Source organism: Stegostoma tigrinum, chromosome 26 (assembly GCF_030684315.1).
Source record: "Stegostoma tigrinum isolate sSteTig4 chromosome 26, sSteTig4.hap1, whole genome shotgun sequence".
Classification (NCBI taxonomy): Eukaryota; Metazoa; Chordata; class Chondrichthyes; order Orectolobiformes; family Stegostomatidae; genus Stegostoma; species Stegostoma tigrinum.
The window spans coordinates 22,023,346-22,045,875 of NC_081379.1; the positions used below are offsets into that span (position 1 = coordinate 22,023,346).

At 39.4% G+C, this 22,530-nt stretch overlaps 1 protein-coding gene across 2 annotated transcripts in view; it reads left to right on the forward strand.

The window, feature by feature from the left end:
* Positions 1-22,530, forward strand: part of dtx1 (deltex 1, E3 ubiquitin ligase) — a 213,506-nt gene that overhangs the window by 159,493 nt on the left and 31,483 nt on the right. For both annotated transcript variants that reach the window (XM_048556030.2, XM_048556031.2), the window contains exons 3-4: positions 16,850-16,911; positions 20,321-20,482. In XM_048556030.2, coding sequence (XP_048411987.1) covers positions 16,850-16,911; positions 20,321-20,482 — 224 coding nt within the window. The remainder of the gene's footprint in view (positions 1-16,849; positions 16,912-20,320; positions 20,483-22,530) is intronic.

The following is a 22,530-nucleotide window of genomic DNA, read 5'->3' on the forward strand; positions in this document are numbered from 1 at the left end:
AAGGCTAATCCAGGGTAATTTCTCCCTTATGTTAGTTGGTGGTGTGTTAAATGATTGCTCTTCGTAACGACACAGCTTGCCCTGAAGGAATAGCTTGCTTTATTAATATAGAACTCACCAAGAAGAAGCCCAAATTATATTCAATTCATTATTGGAACCAACTTCTACCTGTTTGCTCTGGAGGCAGCTTATTAGAAAAGTGCTTCTCCCAGTTACATCTCAGCTAGTAAAAGTAGCTCATACTCCAGAGTTTACGCGTCAAAGAATTTGATTAATTCCCCCGATAGTTAAGTCACTCCATCAATCCAATACGAAAGCAACAGGGGAGTTTGAATTAAGCTATCCTCCGTATCAGAATAAATGGGCAAACTACTGAATCACCTTGAGTTTTTCATTCTGTTTTTAATTGCTTTCTCTCTAAGCGCTTCCTTTCTTAATTGAATTGATGTCTGAGCTAAATCTAATTTCTTTCTCATGAAGCACAAGTTGTAATCTGCATTGATCACAGCTATAGAACCTGGTGTAAGCTGAGGTATCAGTTCCAGTCTGATTCACTTAATTCCGAGTTTCCTATTGCATCAGTTATTGTCTTGCTGAGGATACTTTGTAAACTTCTGCATTTTAGGATGGCTGCAGGCAAAAGGTTCCCTGTAATATTCCAATCATGGCGCATTTTAATAGTTCCTGTACTGTGATTGAGTGCAGAGTTTTAACATTTGTACCAGTGAAAGAGTAGTGGCACATTAATTTAACACATTGCAGAAAGGCTGGACTATCAGAGGTATTTTCTTGCTCACACCAAGCCTTTCAAAAGAATCCATGACAGCCAAATAAGAACTCAATATTGGTAAATCAGATACAAATCCAACCATTTGTTTTAACCTTTATGCAGTGGATAAGAATCCTCTAGCCCTAATTCTGAAATATAAACAAAACGCTCTAGAACGCTCTAAGTCAAGCAGCAACTGTGATGAGAAAAGACAGAATTAACATTTCAGCTCGGTGACCCTTCATTAGAACTGTTTTGGTTCTCATGTAGGTCTAATGTTCAATTTGTTGTTTTTAATAAAAGCATATTTGTTACCACTATAATGGATGGATGGGGGTCATGAATTAGACATTATAAAAGGTTTGGCTGACATTACAGGCAGAAATACACCAATGGGCACCCGGTTTTTGCTGTGGATAAAACATGATGACAATTGAACTGGCTTTTGAGATGTAGTATTTCTGAAGACGGGTCCTGACCTGAAGCATCAAGTTTCCTGCTCCTCTGACGCTGCCTGGCCTGCTGTGTTCCTCCAGCTCCACACTGTTATCTATGGCTTTTGAGGTGTATTTTATGCCTCAGCTTTCTGCACAAACTCATTTGTATGTTGCTAAACATAAGATCAGCCAAGAGTCTGCACAATCAGGCAACATTTTAGAACTTTATAGTTTTTTTAAAAAAGTTTGTACACTAACATATAGTCATTGGTTTATTTCAGAGTGGTAACTTGCTGTTTAATTCATGCGGCATAAAGAGGATTTATCACAAAAAAAAACCTGTGAGCAATCCATTTTATTCAAGAATGAAAATGACTTCAAAAGAAGAAATGTTTTCAAAAATTAAGAATGACTTGCAGTTATATTGCAGAGACAACAAAATTTGGAGCTGGATGAACACAGCAGGCCAAGCAGCATCTCAGGAGCATAAAAGCTGATATTTCGGGCCCAGAACCTTCATCAGAGAAGGGGGAAGGGAGAGGGTTCTGAAATAAATAGGGAGAGAGGGGGAGGCGAATCGAAGATGGATAGAGGAAAAGATTGGTGGAGAGGAGACAGACAAGTTAAAGAGGCAGGAGTGGAGCCAGTAGAGGTGAGTGTAGGTGGGGAGGTAGGGAGGGGATAAGTCAGTCCAGGGAGGACAGACAGGTCAAGGAGGTGGGATGAGGTTGGTAGGGAGGAAATGGGGGCGAGGCTTGAGGTGGGAGGAGGGCATAGGTGAGAGGAAGAACAGGTTAGGGAGGTAGGGCTGAGCTGGACTAGTTTTGGGAGGAGGGGAGATTTTGAAGCTTGTGAAATCCACATTGATACCATTGGGCTGCAGGGTTCCCAAGCGGATTGCGAGTTGCTGTTCCTGCAATCTTCGGGTTATAAAAGAATTTGTCTTTCTCCAGTGGAGCTAATACTGAACACTTCTGAATCACAAAGTTAGCCTGTGTGTGTAGTCTGTACATTGCACTAGTTTGTTAGCCCAATAATAAATTTGGTGATCTTAGAGGAGATCTTGACTGTAGGATTGTTGCACTTGCCACTGGTTTGCACAGAGAAACTTTCCTGCCATCTTTTGCTGACGTGAACATATTTCTCCCAGCTCAGGAAGGTCATATAGTTGATGTTCAGCCTGAATTGCAGGCAGACCAGATCTGAGAATGAGGGTGGAGGGGCATCACAGCCAATATCTAACTCTGAAGAATTACTGAATCACCTCTGACCTGAAGTTGTTCTGCAACCTGAAGGCCTTAACCTCTGTGTGGAAATGAATTGCAAACAACAGCAGCCCCAGCTTGTTTCCGCAGCCACTGATGTGAGTTTTCACATGTATGGAAGTGGTTGCGTCGTTCCCACTCATATGTCGGTTTACGTGATTGGATTCACTCCTCTTGCATTTTGTAAATAGCTCAGAGACCAATTCACATCCGTTTTCTCATACACTCTCACACCTTCCAGTCACCCCAGGCTTCTTTTAATCAACCTTACGTTAGCAAGCCAACGTGGGTGTCAGTACATTGAACTTAGCCTTCCCTCCCCCACAGAAAATGTGGTCAAGCATGAGAAAAGTTGCATTGAAATTTGACTGCGTCTGACATTTGCAACGTTCTCTAGCTGAAATTTAAAAACTTCAAATAATCACAGCGTTTGGTTCTCACTATTAAACTTCTTCCCGTTTTTCACTTCCCCTTAAATGACACAACCCACAAACGGTCATCCTACATCATTCAAAGTAATGACTTGCAAAAATGAACATAGTGTGCATCACAAAGAAAGTACCTAGACACTGAAGAAAAAGCGACAAATAGTTGCTATTGGCATAATGCAACAACTTCTTTTAAAAAAAACAAGGAAGTGGCATGATATGCCATTGCTGAACCAGCACTTGGTCAGTTAGAGGAAGTTCAGCTTCATATGTTTCCACGTCTTTATGCTAAGGAAACATTTACACCACAAGTGAAGTGCACGTCATTTGAATTTGAACAAGTGCAGTTTCAGTTATTACCGTGACCAAGTTGTGCACCAGGCTGCCCACTCATTGACACATGGAAAGCATCATGTAAGTAGACCACTTTGAAGTTTTTTTTCTCTCTGACAAGACTTCACTTTACAATGGGACTGTTGCTCAGTTTTCCTGTCAATATCTAGAATACCACAGATTGAAGAAAAGTCTTGAGAAGAAAGAAGATGAGCCATGTCGGATGCATGTGAACACTTTGAAACACTGGTCAAGGATTGGGTTGTTTATAAAATGTGCAGCTTTGTGAAACGTGAACCGTTGGTGAAAGGGGCAGGTAGTCTGTGGCCATCTGAGTTTGTAGCAACACAAGTCAGTATCACAAAAACATCATAGGTGTAGGTTCATATTATGTGGTTTCTAGCTGTAATTAGAAGCTTGTTGGAAACAACTTGTGGTGACTACTTTGTGGAGAGCGATGAGCAACAACATTACAGTGATGCAGTTTGTTATGAGCACAGTTGAGTTCAGTGAATGACGTGTTTTGTCTGACTGAATCCCTTTTGAAATACTGTGTTTTGATCTAATTTTAAAGCTGTTCTTTCACATTTGATCAAAAGAAAAAGTACTTGTGACCCTACTTTCAAAAAGAATCACACTGTACACTTCTTGTGCAACTTATTCACAGGTTCAGAGATCTTCTTCAGACTTCTTTGCAAATCACTCCAGTCGGCAGTCCACTGTTATTTGCAAACATTACATGCTGATTTACTTCGTTTTTAAAAAATCTTTTAAAGCTTTTAGAACTGGTGTGACTTTCTATGATAGATCTCAGTGCTGCACTAGATTCCTCAGTTTTAACACATCTCCGATGCTCTGTAGTGCTGAATGCAAACAATACGAAGAAACGAGATGGTTGCTTCAGAAGTGTTATTGATGTGGTCAAACTGCAACAATGTGATTTTCACTAAAAGTCTGAGGAAGAATTAAGCTCGGTCTGTCTCGTTTGCCTGGTATTTTCCAATCCTCAATGCATTCACAATGTATGTGGATATGATCACTCCCATTAGGGGATCATTTACACAATCTCCCATAATATGCCACAACCGTTGGAGGAGAAAATGGTAAAAGCTCGCTTTTTATAAGAAGCATGCATCCAAACTGGCCACTACAAAGTGTTCCCCTTTTATTCTTTCCTGAAGCTCCACTATAGGCAATGGAAGAATTTTCTTCTCAGTAAGAGGAGCCACTATGATTGGACCTGACAAAACAGAACTTGTTGATTTGTACTCGGAACTACAAGTTTATTCAACTTCCATGTACTAGTATTTGATGTGAAAAGACAAGTTCTTTAAAACCATAACAGCTCAGCACATTCGGTTGTGCAAGGGCTGGAGGTGCTTTAACAAAACTGGTCTCAGCTTCATTTTTAGAATTCTACACTCGCTTGCCGTGAGATTTGCGGGATACTAATATTTTATACAGAAGACTTTTTTGACAAAAAAAACAGAAATTCTGTAACTATTGCTCCCACTGAATTATTTTGGATTCCTGATTAATTCTAAGCACAATCAGATACTAAACTGCATCTGTTTGCTCCCATCCCCATTTTATATCTATGAACAGAACTGTAAGTTCTTCCTGAACCTCAGTTAGAAGTAAACCAAGCGGACCATGACATTATAAACAACATTAAATCAAACTAAAATCCAATACTTTTGAGCAAGTTTCATTAAATAAAGCTCCTGGTTCACTAGACTCTGATAATGTTTGCATAATTTCAGTTTGTTCTGCCTGCCACTGGCTCTGAACAATTTAAGTCTTTCTCCAAAAGCTGATTTTATCGATTTTAAAATCCCTCTGGTCATTTGAATTTATATTTGCAGTGTGATTGTGCAACCAATGTGTGCTTCAACAGACGATGTTCTGTATCACAACAATGAAGGGTTACGTTTCTATAACACTTTAAATATAATGAAATGACCTAATTTCACAAGAACATTGTTAAAATAAAAGGTGAACAACCGAGCCACGTCAAGGGATCTTATACCAGACAACCTAAAGCTTGGTCCAAGCACAAGTTTTAAGGAATGTCCTAAAGGAGTAACTCGAGGGAGAAATGTGTATGGAGGGAATTTCAGAGCCAAGGACTCAGGCAACTGAAGATGCAGCCGAGTAATGGTCGAGCATTTGAAATCAGCAATACTCGAGGCTAGAAACCGTTGAGTGTAGATTTCTCAGAGCTGGCGGAGATTGCAGAGATAATGATGGGCGAGGCTTCGGAGGGATTTAAAATTAAAATCAGAATATTCAAAAGAAGAGATTGCATGATCGGAGCCACTAGAGGTCGGTGAGCAAAGAGGTAACAGATGAGCAGGAATTGGTGCTAGTTAAGACACAAAATTTGGATGAGCTCAAGTTCCAGGAGGTAGTATGTGGGATGTCAGCCATGAGGGTATTGGAGTCAGTGATTCTATCTTATGGAAACATATGAATTTTTCCTTGTCACGCTGTTGTAGAGAGAGACAATCCTTCTCTACTTGTAGAGCAATAAGATGAAGGAAAGCCATTTCCTGTTTGTTGTTGAATGTCTGAAAACTTTGCAACTGTTTATTCAGAATCCCAACCACTTACTCTTGCTATAAATTGCAGACAGATGAAAATACCCTTTGTAAAATCAGGGTTATTATTTTCAAATAATTTGTTGACTCTTCAGATTAATGACAAATAACATGTTTTGTTCTGCTCATTGGCACGTGCAAACATCATTTCAGTTCCCATGTCACATCCTGTCTGGAAAGATTAGTTATGGAAATATCCATTTAGCTATACATTGTATGCTTTCTAAAAGGTAAGTTAGCCTAAGAGCTACAAGGTAAACGCTGCTTACAGGTGAATAGGGGAATACAGCGAAATTACGCAGACAAAGAAAACAAGTACATTTCATGCAACTTCACTTGCATTTTGGGGATGTGGGGCTAATATGTTCCTGCTGCTGGATTATGTGTTATTCTTCTATCCTCAGATTTATCTGTATCTCCTATACATTGCTGCTGTTTATTAGATTTATAATGCAACTGAAAACGGAGCAATAGCTCACAAGCTGCCCCTTATAAGTCTTAAGAACATCAAGGAAGACACCATTTATCAAATCTGTTTGTGTGTGACGTCCAGTATACAGTTACAGTTGCAATACTCAGATAAAGGTCGTCCATCATGTGTCAGAATGTCTATTTTGTGTGCCGTATTTGGCATTGACTTTTACAAACTGTCTCCTAATTTTTTTCAGTAATATTTAACTAAAGCTTGTGTCACCACATCACTGAATGTCATGTCTGAGGTAGTAAGCACTGTCAGCTGTTGTATAACACATGTGTTCATCTTTCTCCTACCCCCACATAGCTCAGCAATCTCAGCTTGCACAGTTGTAAATAGATACAGTGGACACTGCAGCACTCAGTGTTACTCATCACGTTAGTTCAACCTCAAGCCACTAATTCAAGCTAAGAGGTCAGATTCAACCATGAATCTTTCATTACATCTTCTCACAAGATCATGCAGATGAGGGAGGCTATTTGGTTCATCCTGGTTCATGCATCTTAAAAGAGCTGTAGTAGTCTCCAACAGATTGTAGACTGAGCCATGTTTATATGCAACCAGATGAATTTGCAACCTTTTCCACATGCCAGTTCTGAAACAGAATCTACATTCAATTAATCATTAATCAATAGCTAATACATCTCTTTATGTGACATGACTTCACCTGCAAGCAGCTCTGTTAAAGAATCCTTGGTCTAAGAAAGCCATTCAATCCATCATTATAGTAACCTTTCTACTGTACAAACAATGGTTTGGTGAAATTTAGTGTTGTAATATAAAGATGGATTAGAACAAGTACTGTTGCCTGCAGTATGTCACTAAGTGATTAGCCACATTTAACAGTAAGGTTATTGAATTGTTTATCAAATTTTAAAAAAGTTAGACTTGTAGTCTTAAATAGGTCAAAGCATACCTGCAAACAAAATTGTACAAAGGCAGCTTTGTACTTTTCTGGTCAACAATATTGGTTTGAACAAGCCAAGAGTTTGCAGCTGTTCCAGTGTCTAGATTGCTTTCTGAATTTGACACTTTAGGTCGGGTAGACCTCAGGATATCAAGTATAAACAATTCTCAACAATAACTGCAGAACGTGTGTGCTTATGGGCCTGTTTTCAACATTGCTATGCCTCTGTCACCCACAATAGCATGAAGCAAGAACCAACTCCAGCTGACCTCACAGAGCTAAAGGGTTTTGTGAGCTTTTCATTTGACAAAGGGTCAGTTTGATAGAATGTTTTGTAAGAACAGATTTAATACTGATCTGAAGTATTTTGTCATAATTTTGGAAATAACCAGTCTTGTTCCCTGGGTATTGTTTTCTGTCGTGCTTGGGACAAATAACAGCTGTTACGTTATTCTTGACAATTTAGAGGACATTGACTGTAGCTTTCTACATGTTATACAAGTTGCATAGCTCTTGTTTCTTGTATTTAATGAAATAAAATTCTAAGTTTTGAACCATGGTGTATGTTTTGTTTTTGCTGTGCTGAGTCGTTAGCTTGGATTTAGAGTTATCCGAATGTAGTGATAGTATGTGAGACCATTTTTTAGGAGGTAGTCTGATATTCTTCAACTTCACATTAACTGCAGCATAATCCAGGAAGCTAAGTCTTTATAGTTAGAAAACAACTGAAGGTCAATCAGCTCCTTGTTAATTTAAAATGTAATCTCATTCACACATCATTAATGTTTATTTTCAGACTTCAACTGAAATCCTAGCTACAGAGAAATATTGAGGCAGGCCAGTATAGTATGAAAGGAAGCTGGACTTGCATTAAAAAGGGCTTTTTAAATCCCAAACAGTTTATGGCCAATGAATTGGAGTCATTGTTCTAATGTAGGAAATGCATCACTTGACACATTACAAGATCCCAATAATAGTGCTGCCATAGCAATGCAGTATGAACAGGTAATCTGTTTTTGCAATGCTTGCTATATTGTCCCACCCACTCTTCAAAGGGGTGCCACAGGATTTTCTAAATCCACCCAAAGGGCAAATTGGCCTTAAATTAACACTTTATCCAAACATTGATACCTTTGACAGGGCAGCACTGCAGTATGGACCTGGAATAGAAGGTGTAGTGCCAAATTTGAGGTGCCAATGAAATTTAATGTTCAAGGTGTCACGATGATAAACTTCCTCTGCTTTTGATTGGTGTGCTCCAGTAACATTGCACCCTGACTGGAGTATCCGCCTGATTCTTGTGTTCAGGTTCGAGAGTGTTATTTGAACCGACTGCTGACTCAGATAAGAATGCTACCAAGTGAACCACAGCTGATAGTACAAATGTTATAATTGAATTATATTATCAACAGAGACTGGTGGAAAACTGAGAGGTATCTTTTTCAATAACCGGTGAGATGAAAAATGAAATTGTTCAATGATATGTACAGCAATCCAATTTCAGAGAAGAAAATAAACTGTCCATTCTGTTTTATGTCAGTTGGATTCACTTGAAGGTACTGTTCCTTTCAAGGCAAAGGTCTCTGACATCAGTCACCATTTAGCCATATAACCTGGGTTTGCAATTCACTGCAGTGCTGAGGGATTGCTACATTGTCAGGGATAGTGCCTTTCTGGTTGAGTCAATAAACCATGTTTCTTGTTAAAGTGAACATGAATGATCCCATCCCTTATTTAAAGAGAAGGCATTTCACCTGATATTTTGATCACAGTTCGTACCTTAACCATAACAGGGTTATCCTGTTATCTAATTTCTGTCGATCAGACCTGGTTGTTTTCGAATTGAATGCTGCAATTGCCTAAAAAGCCTTCACAATATTTTCTAGTCAGTTAAAAGTGTAGGCTTTTTAAATATCATCAGAAATATTACTGACAATGCTATGTGTTTAAAATGAAGTTATATCCTTTTCAAGCAGGACCCCATTTTGTTTGCTCAGCGTCATCCCTTACTCCTCTAACTCTCACCCACATTATGTTGGTTGGTTGCATTCCTTTTGGGAGCACCAAGCTTGTTGTGTAGGTTTTACTCATTTCAGATATCAAAAATGCATGGATTACCGGATGATGGCATTAACTAAAACGAGAGGACAGTGTGTGTACTAAAAACGTAAGAAGTAGGAGAACAGCCTAAGTAGATCTGCAGGTCAGATCGCTAACAACATGTGATTGCATTTTTATGGGAAGGCCTCCACTCCAGTTTCATTTTTGATAAGCTGCTAAACTAACTACTGTAACAGCCACAAAAGACCTCTTATTTTCACACTCCATGTTTGATACATTTATTCCATAATTCTCAGAGGACAGCTACAGTCTTCTTTTCCTTTGGATTTTCTTTGTTTCTTTTCTATGAAACTGAAAAGAATTTTGTTGGAATTGCACTTGTGTGCATATATGTCCTGATTGTGGCTGTAAGTTTGATAAATCTTTTGGTTGTTCTTCATGCAAGTATATTTTTCTTCCTCCTGTTTGTTTCATTATGTTGCATTCTGTGTGCTGTTCCACAAAAAAAGGGTAGGGAAAGTACAGTTAAGGATCCATCTGAAACTGGTCACTGAGAAGTAAATGAACTTCATCCGGAGTAACTGGATCAGAAAGTTCCCTTCCACTGTTGTGGGATTGAACCTGACCTCTGTTATGTACCCCCACTGAGGTTGGGAATGTATCATATGGAGTAGCATTTAATCTGTAGGTGTGGAACCATGTTCCATCATTCAACAGTACATTGTTCCAATCCTTTGTTCTATTCAGGAGAAGGTGTTGAATTACACTGCTGCATCAACTACATCAATGTGCATTTGTATAGCACCTTTAATGTAAGTATTGCTGGCAAATGACACAATCTTTTTGTCATGGATTCATCAGGACAGTTCCCAAGAAATACTACTGTAAAGGGAAAAATAAAGGGAAAACATAATTTATTCTGTATGAGAAGATAGTGTTGGTTAGTTGCCAAGTAGCCTCTTGAGTGATAGAGGCAGTGACATTGACAATGGCCTCATTAGATGACGATTGATAGTGAACTGCCAAGTTTAAATTTAAGCCAGGCAGATTAACTCTCATGAATGCATTACCCTGAGAAGTGAACTTGAGAATGGCTGTCACATGTTTTATTGAGTTGAATCAGGCACAGGGGGTGTACAAGTTGTTTTCTATCTGCAAAGAACTGGTCTTTATATTACTGTATGTAGCTTCCAGTTTGCACAAGTAAGCCACATTGCAAGCCTGATTGGCATTCCTAGGTTGCACTAAGAATTGGCCCAGTACTTCAAGTTCCCCTCCCATCCACTCGCTGTCCTCACTTGGAAATATATCAGCATTCCTTCACCGTCACTGGGTCAAAATCCTGGAATTCCCTCTGTAATGGCATTGTGGGTCAACACAGCAGGTGGACTGCAGCTGGTCAGCCAGCGACGCCCTCATTCCACAAAAAGAATAAGTAAAAGCTTAGTTATTTAGGAAATATTCCCCAATCGCTAAATCACATCTAATGTTGGACACTGAACCTTGAGTTCTGCAAACATGATCGTTGATACAGTCATTGCCTTGCCTTTTGTAAACCACTAAAGAGATGCGCTGTTTGATTCAAGTCTTTGGAATATGCGGACTACAGACTGAGCGTCACAACAGCTTTAACTTTCACTTACCTCACTGCTCATTTGTGTGAAAGGCAGAATGTGTCTTTTTTGACTTGACAGAAACATCCTTTTAGTTGTGTACACCACTCTTGTTGGTACTACTTAGTAGCAGCATTAAACAGCTAGTTTCAGCTGTTTCGTGAGCCACCTTCTACTTCCAGGATAATCTGAGGTGTATGGGCACTTTTCAGGACCACAGTAGATGGCCTTGGACCTGCCTGTGAGTTTTTGCGATGTATGGCCAGCAACAATCTGATCAGGGTAGTCATTATCCTGGGGGGTAGCATTGATGTACTGCGTTTCAGCATCAAACATACATGGTAAACTCAAAGGCTCAGACCCTATTACAAGTTTGCAGTAAGGCCAGTCTTAAAAACACTTGGTGCAATAGGAATCACAATGTTTTATTGATCTTTCACCTTCAATTAGGGTGCCACACAGATTCAGTATGAGGAAAAACATTTGCAAAAAATGCATTTTTCTATTAGAACAACGAAAAATGAAAGGATAAGAATGGAAAAGCAAATATTTTTCCATTGCTGAGTTGTTAAGAATGAGAGTTTGAAGATACGAGCTAAATGCTGCAAGTTTTGAACGGAGAGGGGCGAAACACCATTGTGCAGAGAATGGTGAGGATATGGAATGCATTTTTAGGATTGTTGGTTGTTGGTTCAGAAACTGTTTCAGTTGTTTCAGTTATTTCAGTGAGATTGAATAGAAAGATGAAGACAAAGGACGCACAAATATTGTTCAAATGATTTGCACGTGTGCAGGGTCAAGAGTCAAAAGGCATCTTTCAATATTGTAGACTTACATTTATTGTTCATTGTGCAAACAATTCAGTCAACCTGCTAAAGCATATGACCGTAAAACCTGGACTGACATTACCGCTTCTCATCTAAAATGCTTCTTTGAAAGAATGGACAAATCATTAGTCTCACAACATCATCAAATTTGCTTCAACCTGATATTTAAATAAATAGTATTAAATGGAACAGTGTTCACAAGTGGTGTGAATGCCTATAAATATACAAAATGAACTCATCTTATTTCTAAACTCTTGACTCCATAAATAAATATGTCTTCTAAATTTGCATAAACAATTCAGACACCCTTACCCCAAATGAAGGCTCCAGCTGCAGTCAATGGACTGGAGTTTCTTCTGAATCCAAGGCAGGGGTTCCTGTGGAACATTGGTAATGTCCCTATCTCTGAGCCAGGAAGCCCAAGTCCTGCTCCAGAGGTGCTAAATACCATGTCTGAACAGGTGGTTTTCAAAATATGTGAATACAATGTATTGGAAGTCATCTTCATTGTCTCTTTCTCACTTAGAAGTGTGCTGATCTATTTCAAATGGCCAAGATGCAGATTTGGAAAACAGAGGTTAGGTGGTTTAACTCAAACCCTTAAAGAGGAATTTCCATATTAAATAACGGGTTTGAAGTGTTTTTACCTTTCTAAGCATCATGACCTTTCATTTTCTCCACACCATCACAGCTGCCACAATTCTAACCAGAATGAAACTTGAAACATGACATGAAAACCAGCAGTCTCATCTATCAATTCTTTTTGGAACACTGTATGAGGCTAAGAACAGAAGATAGTTAAGAACTAAGAAAACAGTAAAATGAAAGTGGAGAACTGCATGAAGCATTAGGGTAGAATGGAGGTACTTGGTATATCATTCAGCTAAGCTATGTTTGAGACCTTACAATGGACAGAAAGTCCAGTATACTAAACTGTGGGTTGTACACATGGTCCATCGTGTGTGTGTTTAGGAGCCTGATTAATGTTAAGGGAGCAACTGGATGGGGAGGTGTTGCAATTCTTGCAATTTCATATTTCTTAAAATATATTTTCTGTCATAAAAAACACGATATTACCCAACTACCATGTTACCCAATCAAATTAGCATTTGTTAGATCTCCTTCAACAGAGAAGCTTGGTTCTTATTAGATTGATGGGAATCTCATGAAGTGGTGGAAAGCCCTCACCAATGGCTGGTGCTGCTGACAATTTGCCTGGCTCCCAGCTCAATATGTGTCTACGTGCCTGCAAGGACAGGTTGCTGATTCCCTGTTAATCCTAGCAGGTGACACATTACGCACAAGTGATGTCATTGATGTTGCAGGGTTGAATAGGATTAAGCTAGTTTATAAAAAAAATCAGGAAACTCTGTTCATCTCTGCATCCACATTTGATACTCAGTGTTAAAGGGGAAGTTGCCACAGAGTTCCTGATTCCTGCGTTAGGGGAAATGAAGATTTCTTTGCTTACTGGGTAAGTGCCCTCTGTGGCAGTCACTGTTGGGACAGTCTAAAATGTGCAGCAGGCATTTGGAGATGGTCTAATGGTCGAAAGCGGCATTGCTTCAAGCTGCATCAGAAATGTGGGCATTTAATAAGCAGCGTTTGAACCTGATTAAATAGACTTTGAGATGGCTCACCGCCAGGAAAGATTATTGATCTTTGTTGTGAACAAATATGAACAACCTGCTGTGGCTTGGTTACAGTGAAAACCTCCAAAGTGGAGTCAGACAGGGGAGCAATAGATCTTGATTGCTGAGCAGTGTTTTTCCCATCCTTAAAAAAAGGCTATGTTGCCTGAGTCTGTCAGGCTGGTGGATTAAGCGTTAGTAAATCCTTTGCTAAGAGATGTTCTGAATGAATCAGGATTATGTGTGGATCAGGATTTCCTTACCCTGTAGATAAAAATAATCATTTTGTAAAGTGCTCTAGCTCATCCACTTAGTACTTCATTCAGCAATGTAATCCACACAAAAACAACAGGAAACACAGCAGATCAACACTCCCCATTAAAACAAAAATTTGGAATATCTGGAACATTCCTCAGCTTTTCAATAAACATTTTCAATGAAAGCACCACGTACGCCTTGATGAACACAAATGAGTTGACAACTTTATGACTGCTCATAGCACCACTGTGTGCAAAAAAGATAAACACGCAAAATGGAATCTACTTGGAAATTTAGTCACATTCATGCCGCACCAATACCAGGCAATGGCCATCAGTAACATGAGAGAATCTAACCATCACCCCTCTGTGGCATTATCATCACTTAATCACCCCTCACCATCAACATCTCTGGAAGTTACCATTGACCGGAAACTGAACAGGACCGGTTATATAAATGCCGTGAGAGCAAGTCAGAGGCTGGGAATTCTGAAGTGAGTAACTCACCCCTGAGGCAAGTCAGGAATATGATGGGATACTGTCAGCTTGCCTGGATGAGTGCAGCTCCAAAAATATTCAAGAAGCTTGACCAGGACAAAGCGGACAGCTTGATTGGCACCATATACATCACATTCAATGTTCTGCTCTTTCATCACCAACAAGCAGTAGCAGTAGTGTGCACGATCGACAAAGTGCACTATAATAACTGTTGAAGGCCCTCTAACAGCTCAGTCCAGACCCATGGCCTCTCTCACACAGGACAAGGACAGCAGGTGCATGGACAAGACCATCGCCTGCAAATTCTATTCTAAGAGACACACCATCCTGACTTGGAATTATATCACTGTTCTTCTACTGTTGCAGGGTCAAAGTCCTGGAACTGCCTCCCTCACATCACTGAGTGTGTTCTAACATCTGAGGACTGCAGCAGTGCAAGAAGATTGCTCAAAACTACCTTCTCCAAGGCCGTTAGGGTCGGGCAGTAAATGCTAGCCTAATCACTGATGCCCACATCTGTGGCATGAGTGTGGCAGCTGTGATGAATGGCTCTCGATGTGTATTTCCCTCATGAAACTTGAGATTTCCCAAATGAGATTTTCATGATGACTGCCTGTTTGTGTTTTGCTACATTTGTAAATGACAGTTAAAAACTGTTTTGTAATGCAAAGTTCAGGTTAACAGTGCTTTTACACAGATCTGATGTTCTTTAAATGAGGCCTCCTTGACTATAATCTAGAAATTTAGTCGTGATATGCTTGCTTTTCAGGTGCAAAGGTTTGCTCTAGGCATCCGTCATTATTGATTGGAAGTATACCACCTTCTGTCCTATTGTGTACAGAAAGAGATATAGCTGGGGCAACACCTAACACAGTGTTAGGCTGGTAGCAAACAGAAGGCCTAGTGTCTTTGAGGCCATTTTGTAATCCAGGCTGCAATGAAGGCAATTTCCGCTAAGCAATCTGTGTTCAAGAAAATGTCATCACCATGTGCTCCTGAAAGGGACTGCAGAAAGACACTCTCATAAAACGTTGTTATCTAATTCAAGCTGGCAAGCTGGAGGGAAAAATTCGAGACCCTATAAATGCATCATTTATTCAATGTTTACTCACTGTGATGAGGAGTCTTGTAACTTACTTGAGGCTCTCTTTGTTTCAGATCTCTCTACTGACTCAGGTATTTATTGTATTAGCATTCAGAGACTAACATTTGAAGTCAACTGGACTTAAACACAGTGAAGCATTCGTTAATTTTTTTGAGTTTTTAAAAATTTACTTCCAAATTGCATCACCAAATAACAAAACACAATAACTTGTGATCAGTAGCATACCAGTTATTACCAGGCAATGAACAACAGCACAGTGAGAGACAAGGTTTGGTATAAGAAGCCATGTCCCTGGTTGCTAAGTAATGCCATCTGAGGAAAGTCCATGTTGGACAATGCAAGTTGAACTATTGTTCCTAAGGTTTTGAGACGTTTGCATTTATACTCAATAGCTGAAAGCACCCATTTAAAACTACAACGGATTAACAGCTTCACTGTAAATCTTAGTGTGTGTCCAGTAAGCAGCCCAAAAAATTTGTTTTGATTTATATTAGAAAAGCCAAGACATCTTTGTTGTATAATTGCTCTTTTAGTTGTGTATTGAGCTTGCAATTTGGCTGTTCTCTTTATTCGTAGGGATCTTTCAATGTCTTTCATATTTGAGTTTTTCCTGTAACCTTAACAGTGAACATGTCTACAAGATGTGAATGGAAAGACAGTGCTGGATTTTTAGACCCTCTTGGAGGAAGGACCAGAATTTTGTGCTGCTTGCCTGTATGTCAGATTTCCTATCTTCAACCCCTGACACCCCCTCCAGGGGATCGTGAGTGGCCAGTTAAGCCTTTTTATGAAAACTTAAGCCCGATTAGAAGTCAATTGGAATTTTCCATTTATTCCAGCTGGGGATTACTGGGTTCAAACTTCACGGGAAAATCCTGCACTTCGAGATCTTTCCCTGCGTATCATTTAGATACACCAATCTCTGAAAGCATTTCTCTAGAAGGTTGCTGTTTTTGTCTAATAACAGTCATTTATGGTCAGATTTCAATGGCACTGATTTGAAGTGGTGCACTACCTAACTGCAAGTTACTTTTACAAATTGTAACCGTTTGCTTTTTGACGATACCTTTAATAACTGTTGGATTTCTTGGTAGGAACTAATGTTCCTCAAGCACTCTGGCAGGTAGTGTATACGTGAATGGGTTATGTTGTCATGGTGATCTAAGGGAAAGCAGGAAATCTGAAGTCTGCAGGTGTGACTTTTCATTGACCTGTTCTCCTTGTTCATAATTTAGCTCATTGTTACAAATAAGCCACAGTTTCAAACTCTTCTCGTAGCCCTCTGAACTTGATAAGTCTGCTCATCAGACTCAAATAACAGCACATAACTTTCCATCAGCTGAGACATATTAATGGGAGCAACAAGTTTATATTTATTTGCTAGAAATGTCATTTGATGGGCACTTAATTAAGCCTGACTGCTACCATTAAACTTTATTATGCAGCATTAAACCAATCAGAATGGTAGAGCTTCAAACACTTAAACTTTGAAACACCAGGTAATTTTGAAGTAGCAAGTGTCCAATGCACAGTAGCAATTGTATTATCTTTGGGATGCAGTGTGTACAGAAGTATCTTGGTATAGTCTGTGGAATTGTGATCTCTATTAAAAACCCTAACACTTTCCTTTTGATTTCTTCCAGCGTTCCTGCTCTCCCAGTGAAAAACCTAAATGGATCTGGTCCTGTCCACCCAGCACTTGCAGGTATGCAGCAAAACACTGCTTTCATGCTGAGCAGGAGAGTGTTAAAGAACTGTAAAACTCATTCATTGTAATGTCTGACCTTAATATCCAAGGAGGTGATAAAGGTAGCAATCTGAATTTTATGCACACACTGTTCAGTCCTTTTACTGTACTGAATCTCCTACTGTTAATGGAGAGATTTACTTGTAGATCCCAATCTTGTAACTGTCATTTGCATCACTTTCTAATCTCTGGATTGGTGTAAAACAAGAGCATCAACATCTCAAATTCCTTTTCAATGAATTAGAATAGAATTTTTTTTTGGTGTGTCGCTTTTTGCATCACATTCACCTTGTGTTGAGTAAAGCTGAGAACGTTAAGATGTCATTCCTGCCTTCAGTTAAGATAACCTAACTGCAGAATGCTTGGCCATAGTAAGTGACTGCAGGCACTCTGTAGGTTAGCTGCAACCACTTATTGTATTCTAATGGACTGCTTTGCATATAATCACAGAAATTTCAGCCAAGTGTAGAGCCATTGGACTACAATTTAGTACATTCTATCACTCTGGTCCCTTAATCTTTTGTAATCATTTTGATATATATAACTAGGAAACAAAAGCTAAAGATTTTCAGTTCTAGAAATTCTGTTCAGACATTTGCACTTCAGTGAGATCATAAAGTGTAAAGATCATAAGGAGTCAAAGCAAGAGTAGAACTTTCAGCCCATCGATATTTTCGAGCTACTCAAAATGGCTGAGCTAATTGATTGTGGCCTTAACTCCACTTTCTTGTTTGTGCCCATAATCCTTGATCCCCTTATTGAACAAAAAATGTCATGAACTCTGCCTTGAATAAATTGAATGACTTACCCTTTGTTGCTTTCTGTGAAAATGAACTCCAAAGATTAACATCACTCAGAGAAGAAATTCCTCCTTTTCTCCATTGTAGATTGAGTCCCCTAAATCTAGATTCCTCGATGAGAGGAAACACCTTCTCTGTGAGTGCCCCATCACACCCCCTAAGATTGTTTCAGTAAGATCATCACCCATTTCTTCTAAACTCAAAAAGCCCAATTGACTCAACCATTCCTCATTAAACAACCTTTTTAGGTTTCAGCCTGTTGAATTTTGCCTGCAGTTTTTCTAATGTAAGTCTATCTCTCTTTAAGTAAGGAGCACTGTGTAAGTGCTCCTGCATCAATACCCTGTATTGTTATAGCAAGACTTCTTAATTTTATACTGTCTTGCTTGCAATAAGGACCAACATTCCATTGCCTTCCTAATTACTTACTACGCCTATATACTAATATTTTATGATTCATGTACTCAGATTGTTGGACCCCTTTGTGTCGTAGCATTCTGCAATCTTTCCCCATTTAAAAAAGACCCTGCTTTTCCACTCTTGCTCCCTTACCTCAATTTTCCATATTCAACTCCATTTGCCATTTTTTCACCAACTCGCTCAATTTTTCTATATCCCATTGCAGGCTGTTTATATCCTTTGCACAACTTGCTTTTCTACTTCTCTGAGTCATCGGCAAATTTGGTTACAATACAGTTTTTCCTTTCCATCTAAGTAATTAGTATAGAGCATACATTATGAGGCCCGAATACTGATCTGTGTCACACTTCACTAGCTACTAGATACCCGAAAATTACTCTTTTTACCATGGTTCAATATCTCCTATCAGTCAACCAATCCTCTATCCAAGCCCCAACGTGCATATCACCTCCAATATCATGAGCTCGTATCTTAACTTTTTATGTACTACCTTAATGCATTTGGATTTTCAAAAACATTCATTATGTCTGCTGATTCCCCTTTATCCACCCTGCTTGTGAAATCAGCAATAACTGACATCAATATTTTAAGACACTACTTGCCTTTCATAAAATCACAATGACTTTGCTTGATTGTGATAGGATTTTTTAAAATCTTTACTAATGTACATTAATATTTCCCCAATTTCAGATGGTAGACCCATCATCTATGGCTTCTTGCTTTCTGTCTTCATCTTTTCTGAATAGTGGTATTATATTTTCCAAACTGCTGAGCCTTTCTAGAATCCAGATAATTTTGGAAGCTGACATCCAATACACACAGTTTCTCTGTAGGCATTTCCTTTAAAGGCCCAAGGATGCAGGTCATCAGGTCAAGGGAACTTGTCAACTTTTAGTCCTCTTAGTTTTCCTCTCTAGAAATTGAAATCTTTTGTTCCTTTTATGTCTGTTGGTTTTAACTACTCTTGCAATGCTTTTCATGTCACTTTATGGACCTGTAGAAGGTTTCACTGTTTATGTTTAGAATTGCTAGTTTTCTCTCATGCTTCAATCTCTCCTCTTACGTTAGTCATCTATTGCTCATTTCCTAACTCCTCCCCTCAGGCAGCCTCAGTCTTCCTCTTTACTCTCTGTGCTTCAATGACTCCTTGAACCACAGTTTTGTGGTCACTTTGCTCAAACGTTTTGCAGTCCTTACAATTGTTGCAAGCTGCTTAGTGCAGTGCAGGGGACATCATTTGTCATCCGGAAGTGCACGTTTTCTGAAAGAGTCACTAGTTATTAGCTAACAGCAGGAATTCTGGCTGATTTTCTTTTTACCCAGCCTGGCCTGAAACAATTTCTGCCATTGTCACATCCTTAGCTGAGGTCAAATAACTCAACACAGATTGAGGAGCAAATGAGGTTCCTCCTTCTTTACAACCGAGTATCACATAGCAAACGCCTTTTAAGACATTGAGTCAGTGGGGAAACGGCAACCACATGTTAGTTCAGGGATGGGGTTACTTGGCTATTTCAGATCGGGGTTTCCCAAAACAGGGGTTGGTTGCCAGCTGAAAGTTTTGGAATTGCAAGCTCCGAGGCCGGATTCTTTGCTTTGGGCCTCTGACTGAGTTATAACATGCTCTCCTTCTTATAGGCCCCTGCTCTCTCACCTTGCATCCCTCCAACTCCCTCTCCGTGACAGCTAACAACAATTTTCTAGCTTTAAATTGGGTGTTCTAGTGGGGAAGGGATAGGATCACTGCCCTAGCTACTTGAATCAGTTGTCACACATTGCATCAACATTCTTTCAATATGTCTGACTGAAAGACAGATTAAGCAGAACCCATTTATCCGCAAAAGATAAAAATCATACGACAGTCTGGGGTTTATCTTCAACATTAGCAATAGATTTTAATTGTAGGATCTGAAGACAGGACTGAAGACAATTGAGCACGAGTGGAGTGTCAGACCAAAATCAATGTGGTAAAATAATTACCTTCAGAGTGATAGGTCAGCAGAACTCATCAGGAAATTCTAGATTGTAATATCTGTGCAATATAACTGTTTTCATCATTAAAACGGTTTCAGAAGATGGCGTTATTTATGATTTACGATGTGGCTGTTTTAAATTCTAAAGCTGATCTGCATTTACAATCCACACAGGTATGACTGGGATTCTAATGTGTGCAGCTGGCCTTCCAGTATGTCTGACCCGGGCTCCCAAACCGATACTTCATCCACCACCTGTCAACAAGAGTGAAATAAAGCCAGTGCCAGGGATATCTAGTATCTGCAGAAAGACTAAGAAGAAACATCTGAAAAAAGGTAGGTGTTTCAACTGTACTTCCTGCAAAAAGTGCCAACCTGCCCCCTTAACCTTGACAGATAAAGAAGAGTCTCATTTGACATATGCCTTTCCAAAGCAGCCTATTCCAACGTGAAGATTCACTTCCTCCTGTCAATGTTTCAGATGTTTCTGCTTCATTACTGATAACGCTACTGTGAGGAGCTGTTGAAATCTTGCAGCGCGCTTGGAAACTAAATTAAAGGACACGGCTGGAAAAGACATGACCACCCAATGTAGCTGATTAATGACTGTGTCTGCTTTTGTTAACTCCTTCACATACTCAGATTTAGCATGTCCTCTAGTCTCGAACCCCTGACTATTTCAGCTCTGCAATTTATTATAGAGTATTAGCAGAAATAGAAAGAAATGTCCCAAAGGAATTGAGTATGATATTTTGTGCCTGGATACTTTGAGTAATCCTAAAATGAAATGTTACCTTCAAAACTTAGTGGACATCTCATTTTATTCCATTTTTAATTTTGTCAAGAACCGAGCTCTTTCCAAAGTAAATTGTGCAATTAATTGAATATGTTGCATATTACAGGGTGACTGTAAACAGTGAGATGTGGTGAGCTGTTAGACAGTGCTCTGTTCCTTCACCTCTCCTTGGTTCTCTGCATTTGCACTTTCGCTGTTAGCCTGTATTTTCACCTCTCCACAGCACCACATGCTTTTAAGTTCACATGTTATGCCTTTACTTTATAACTTCAGGACTTGCAGCACAGTTATTCACCCTACTGTAAAATGTGCACCATTCCTGGGAAATTAGCAATCAGGCATGCCAGTTCTGTGTAAATACCGTACACTTGAAATATATAAATTCTTATCGTGGCATATGAAGTTTGGTTTGATTCAGTTTTCCCTAATTTAGAGTAACACGGCAAAATTTTAAACAGAGATGGTATCTGCTCCTTGGACTTGGCCTTACAGGAATCTGGTGTGATTATTAAGTTACTCAGAGCGATTCCCTGTTCTCTTAGTGCTGCTAAACCTCAAATTTTGAAAACGTATTAACTTAGTGTTAGTGAGTACAAAGTGGATATAAAGCCTCCCCTGGGGTCTGAAATGAATTGAAAAGCTTTGCCAAGTCAGCTTTCTGCACCAGAATCTGTTGCTCTTGACAACTTCAACTGTCTTTTTTTATTAAATTAAAGATCAAAATGGTAATGAAATCTCATTCAATATGCTATGTATTATATATCTAATGCCTCTATGTTCATTACCACTAATTTGAATAGTGCTAAGCTCTGCCATTTCTTCTAGTTATCTGGTTATAGACAGATGTCTAATCAGTAAAGGAATTGGGGGTTATTGGGAGAAGTCTGGAAAGTGGAGTTGAGGATTTTAAGATCACATGATCTTATTTGATGGAGAAGCTATCTCAATGGGCTGATTGGACTACTTCTGCTTCTATATCTTATCATCTTATCATCTTATGATCTAATTTAAGGAGCAAAATGGCACTTGCGCTTATCCCGAAATCTGTCCATCATTTATTGTTGAATGTAAACTATTTTAAATATGTTTCCAAATCAACATCACTATGAACTGGACCTGCTTGAGATGTTACTGTCTTGGGTGCCACCAGTGTTCTGCATATAGGTTGTAATTGTGCTGCGGAGATGCTGTTGTACCTACCCTACCCATATTGTGGCCTGACTTCTGTGGACAACTCCACAGTGACTTAAGTAATAAAGGGCTTTATGTGTGAAAACTAAAATTTCAGTGGGAGCTTAAATTTCTCACTCAGCTGTAAAATCTGACAGACTCCACTCTTCCCATAGTGTCTGCCATTACTTGCATATTCCTACTGCTCCTCCCATAATCCCCCCACTGCCCCTCCCACTTCTCAACTGCTTCTCCCATATCAGTATCCCCATCACTACGCCTCCCGTATCCCCACTACCACTCCTCAAATATCATCTCTAACTTGAGGGAAGTCTACATGGAAGGGAGGTGATAGCCTGTTTGTAATCCAGAGACTCAATATATGTTCTAGGGGGCCTGGGTCTGAATCCCATCATGG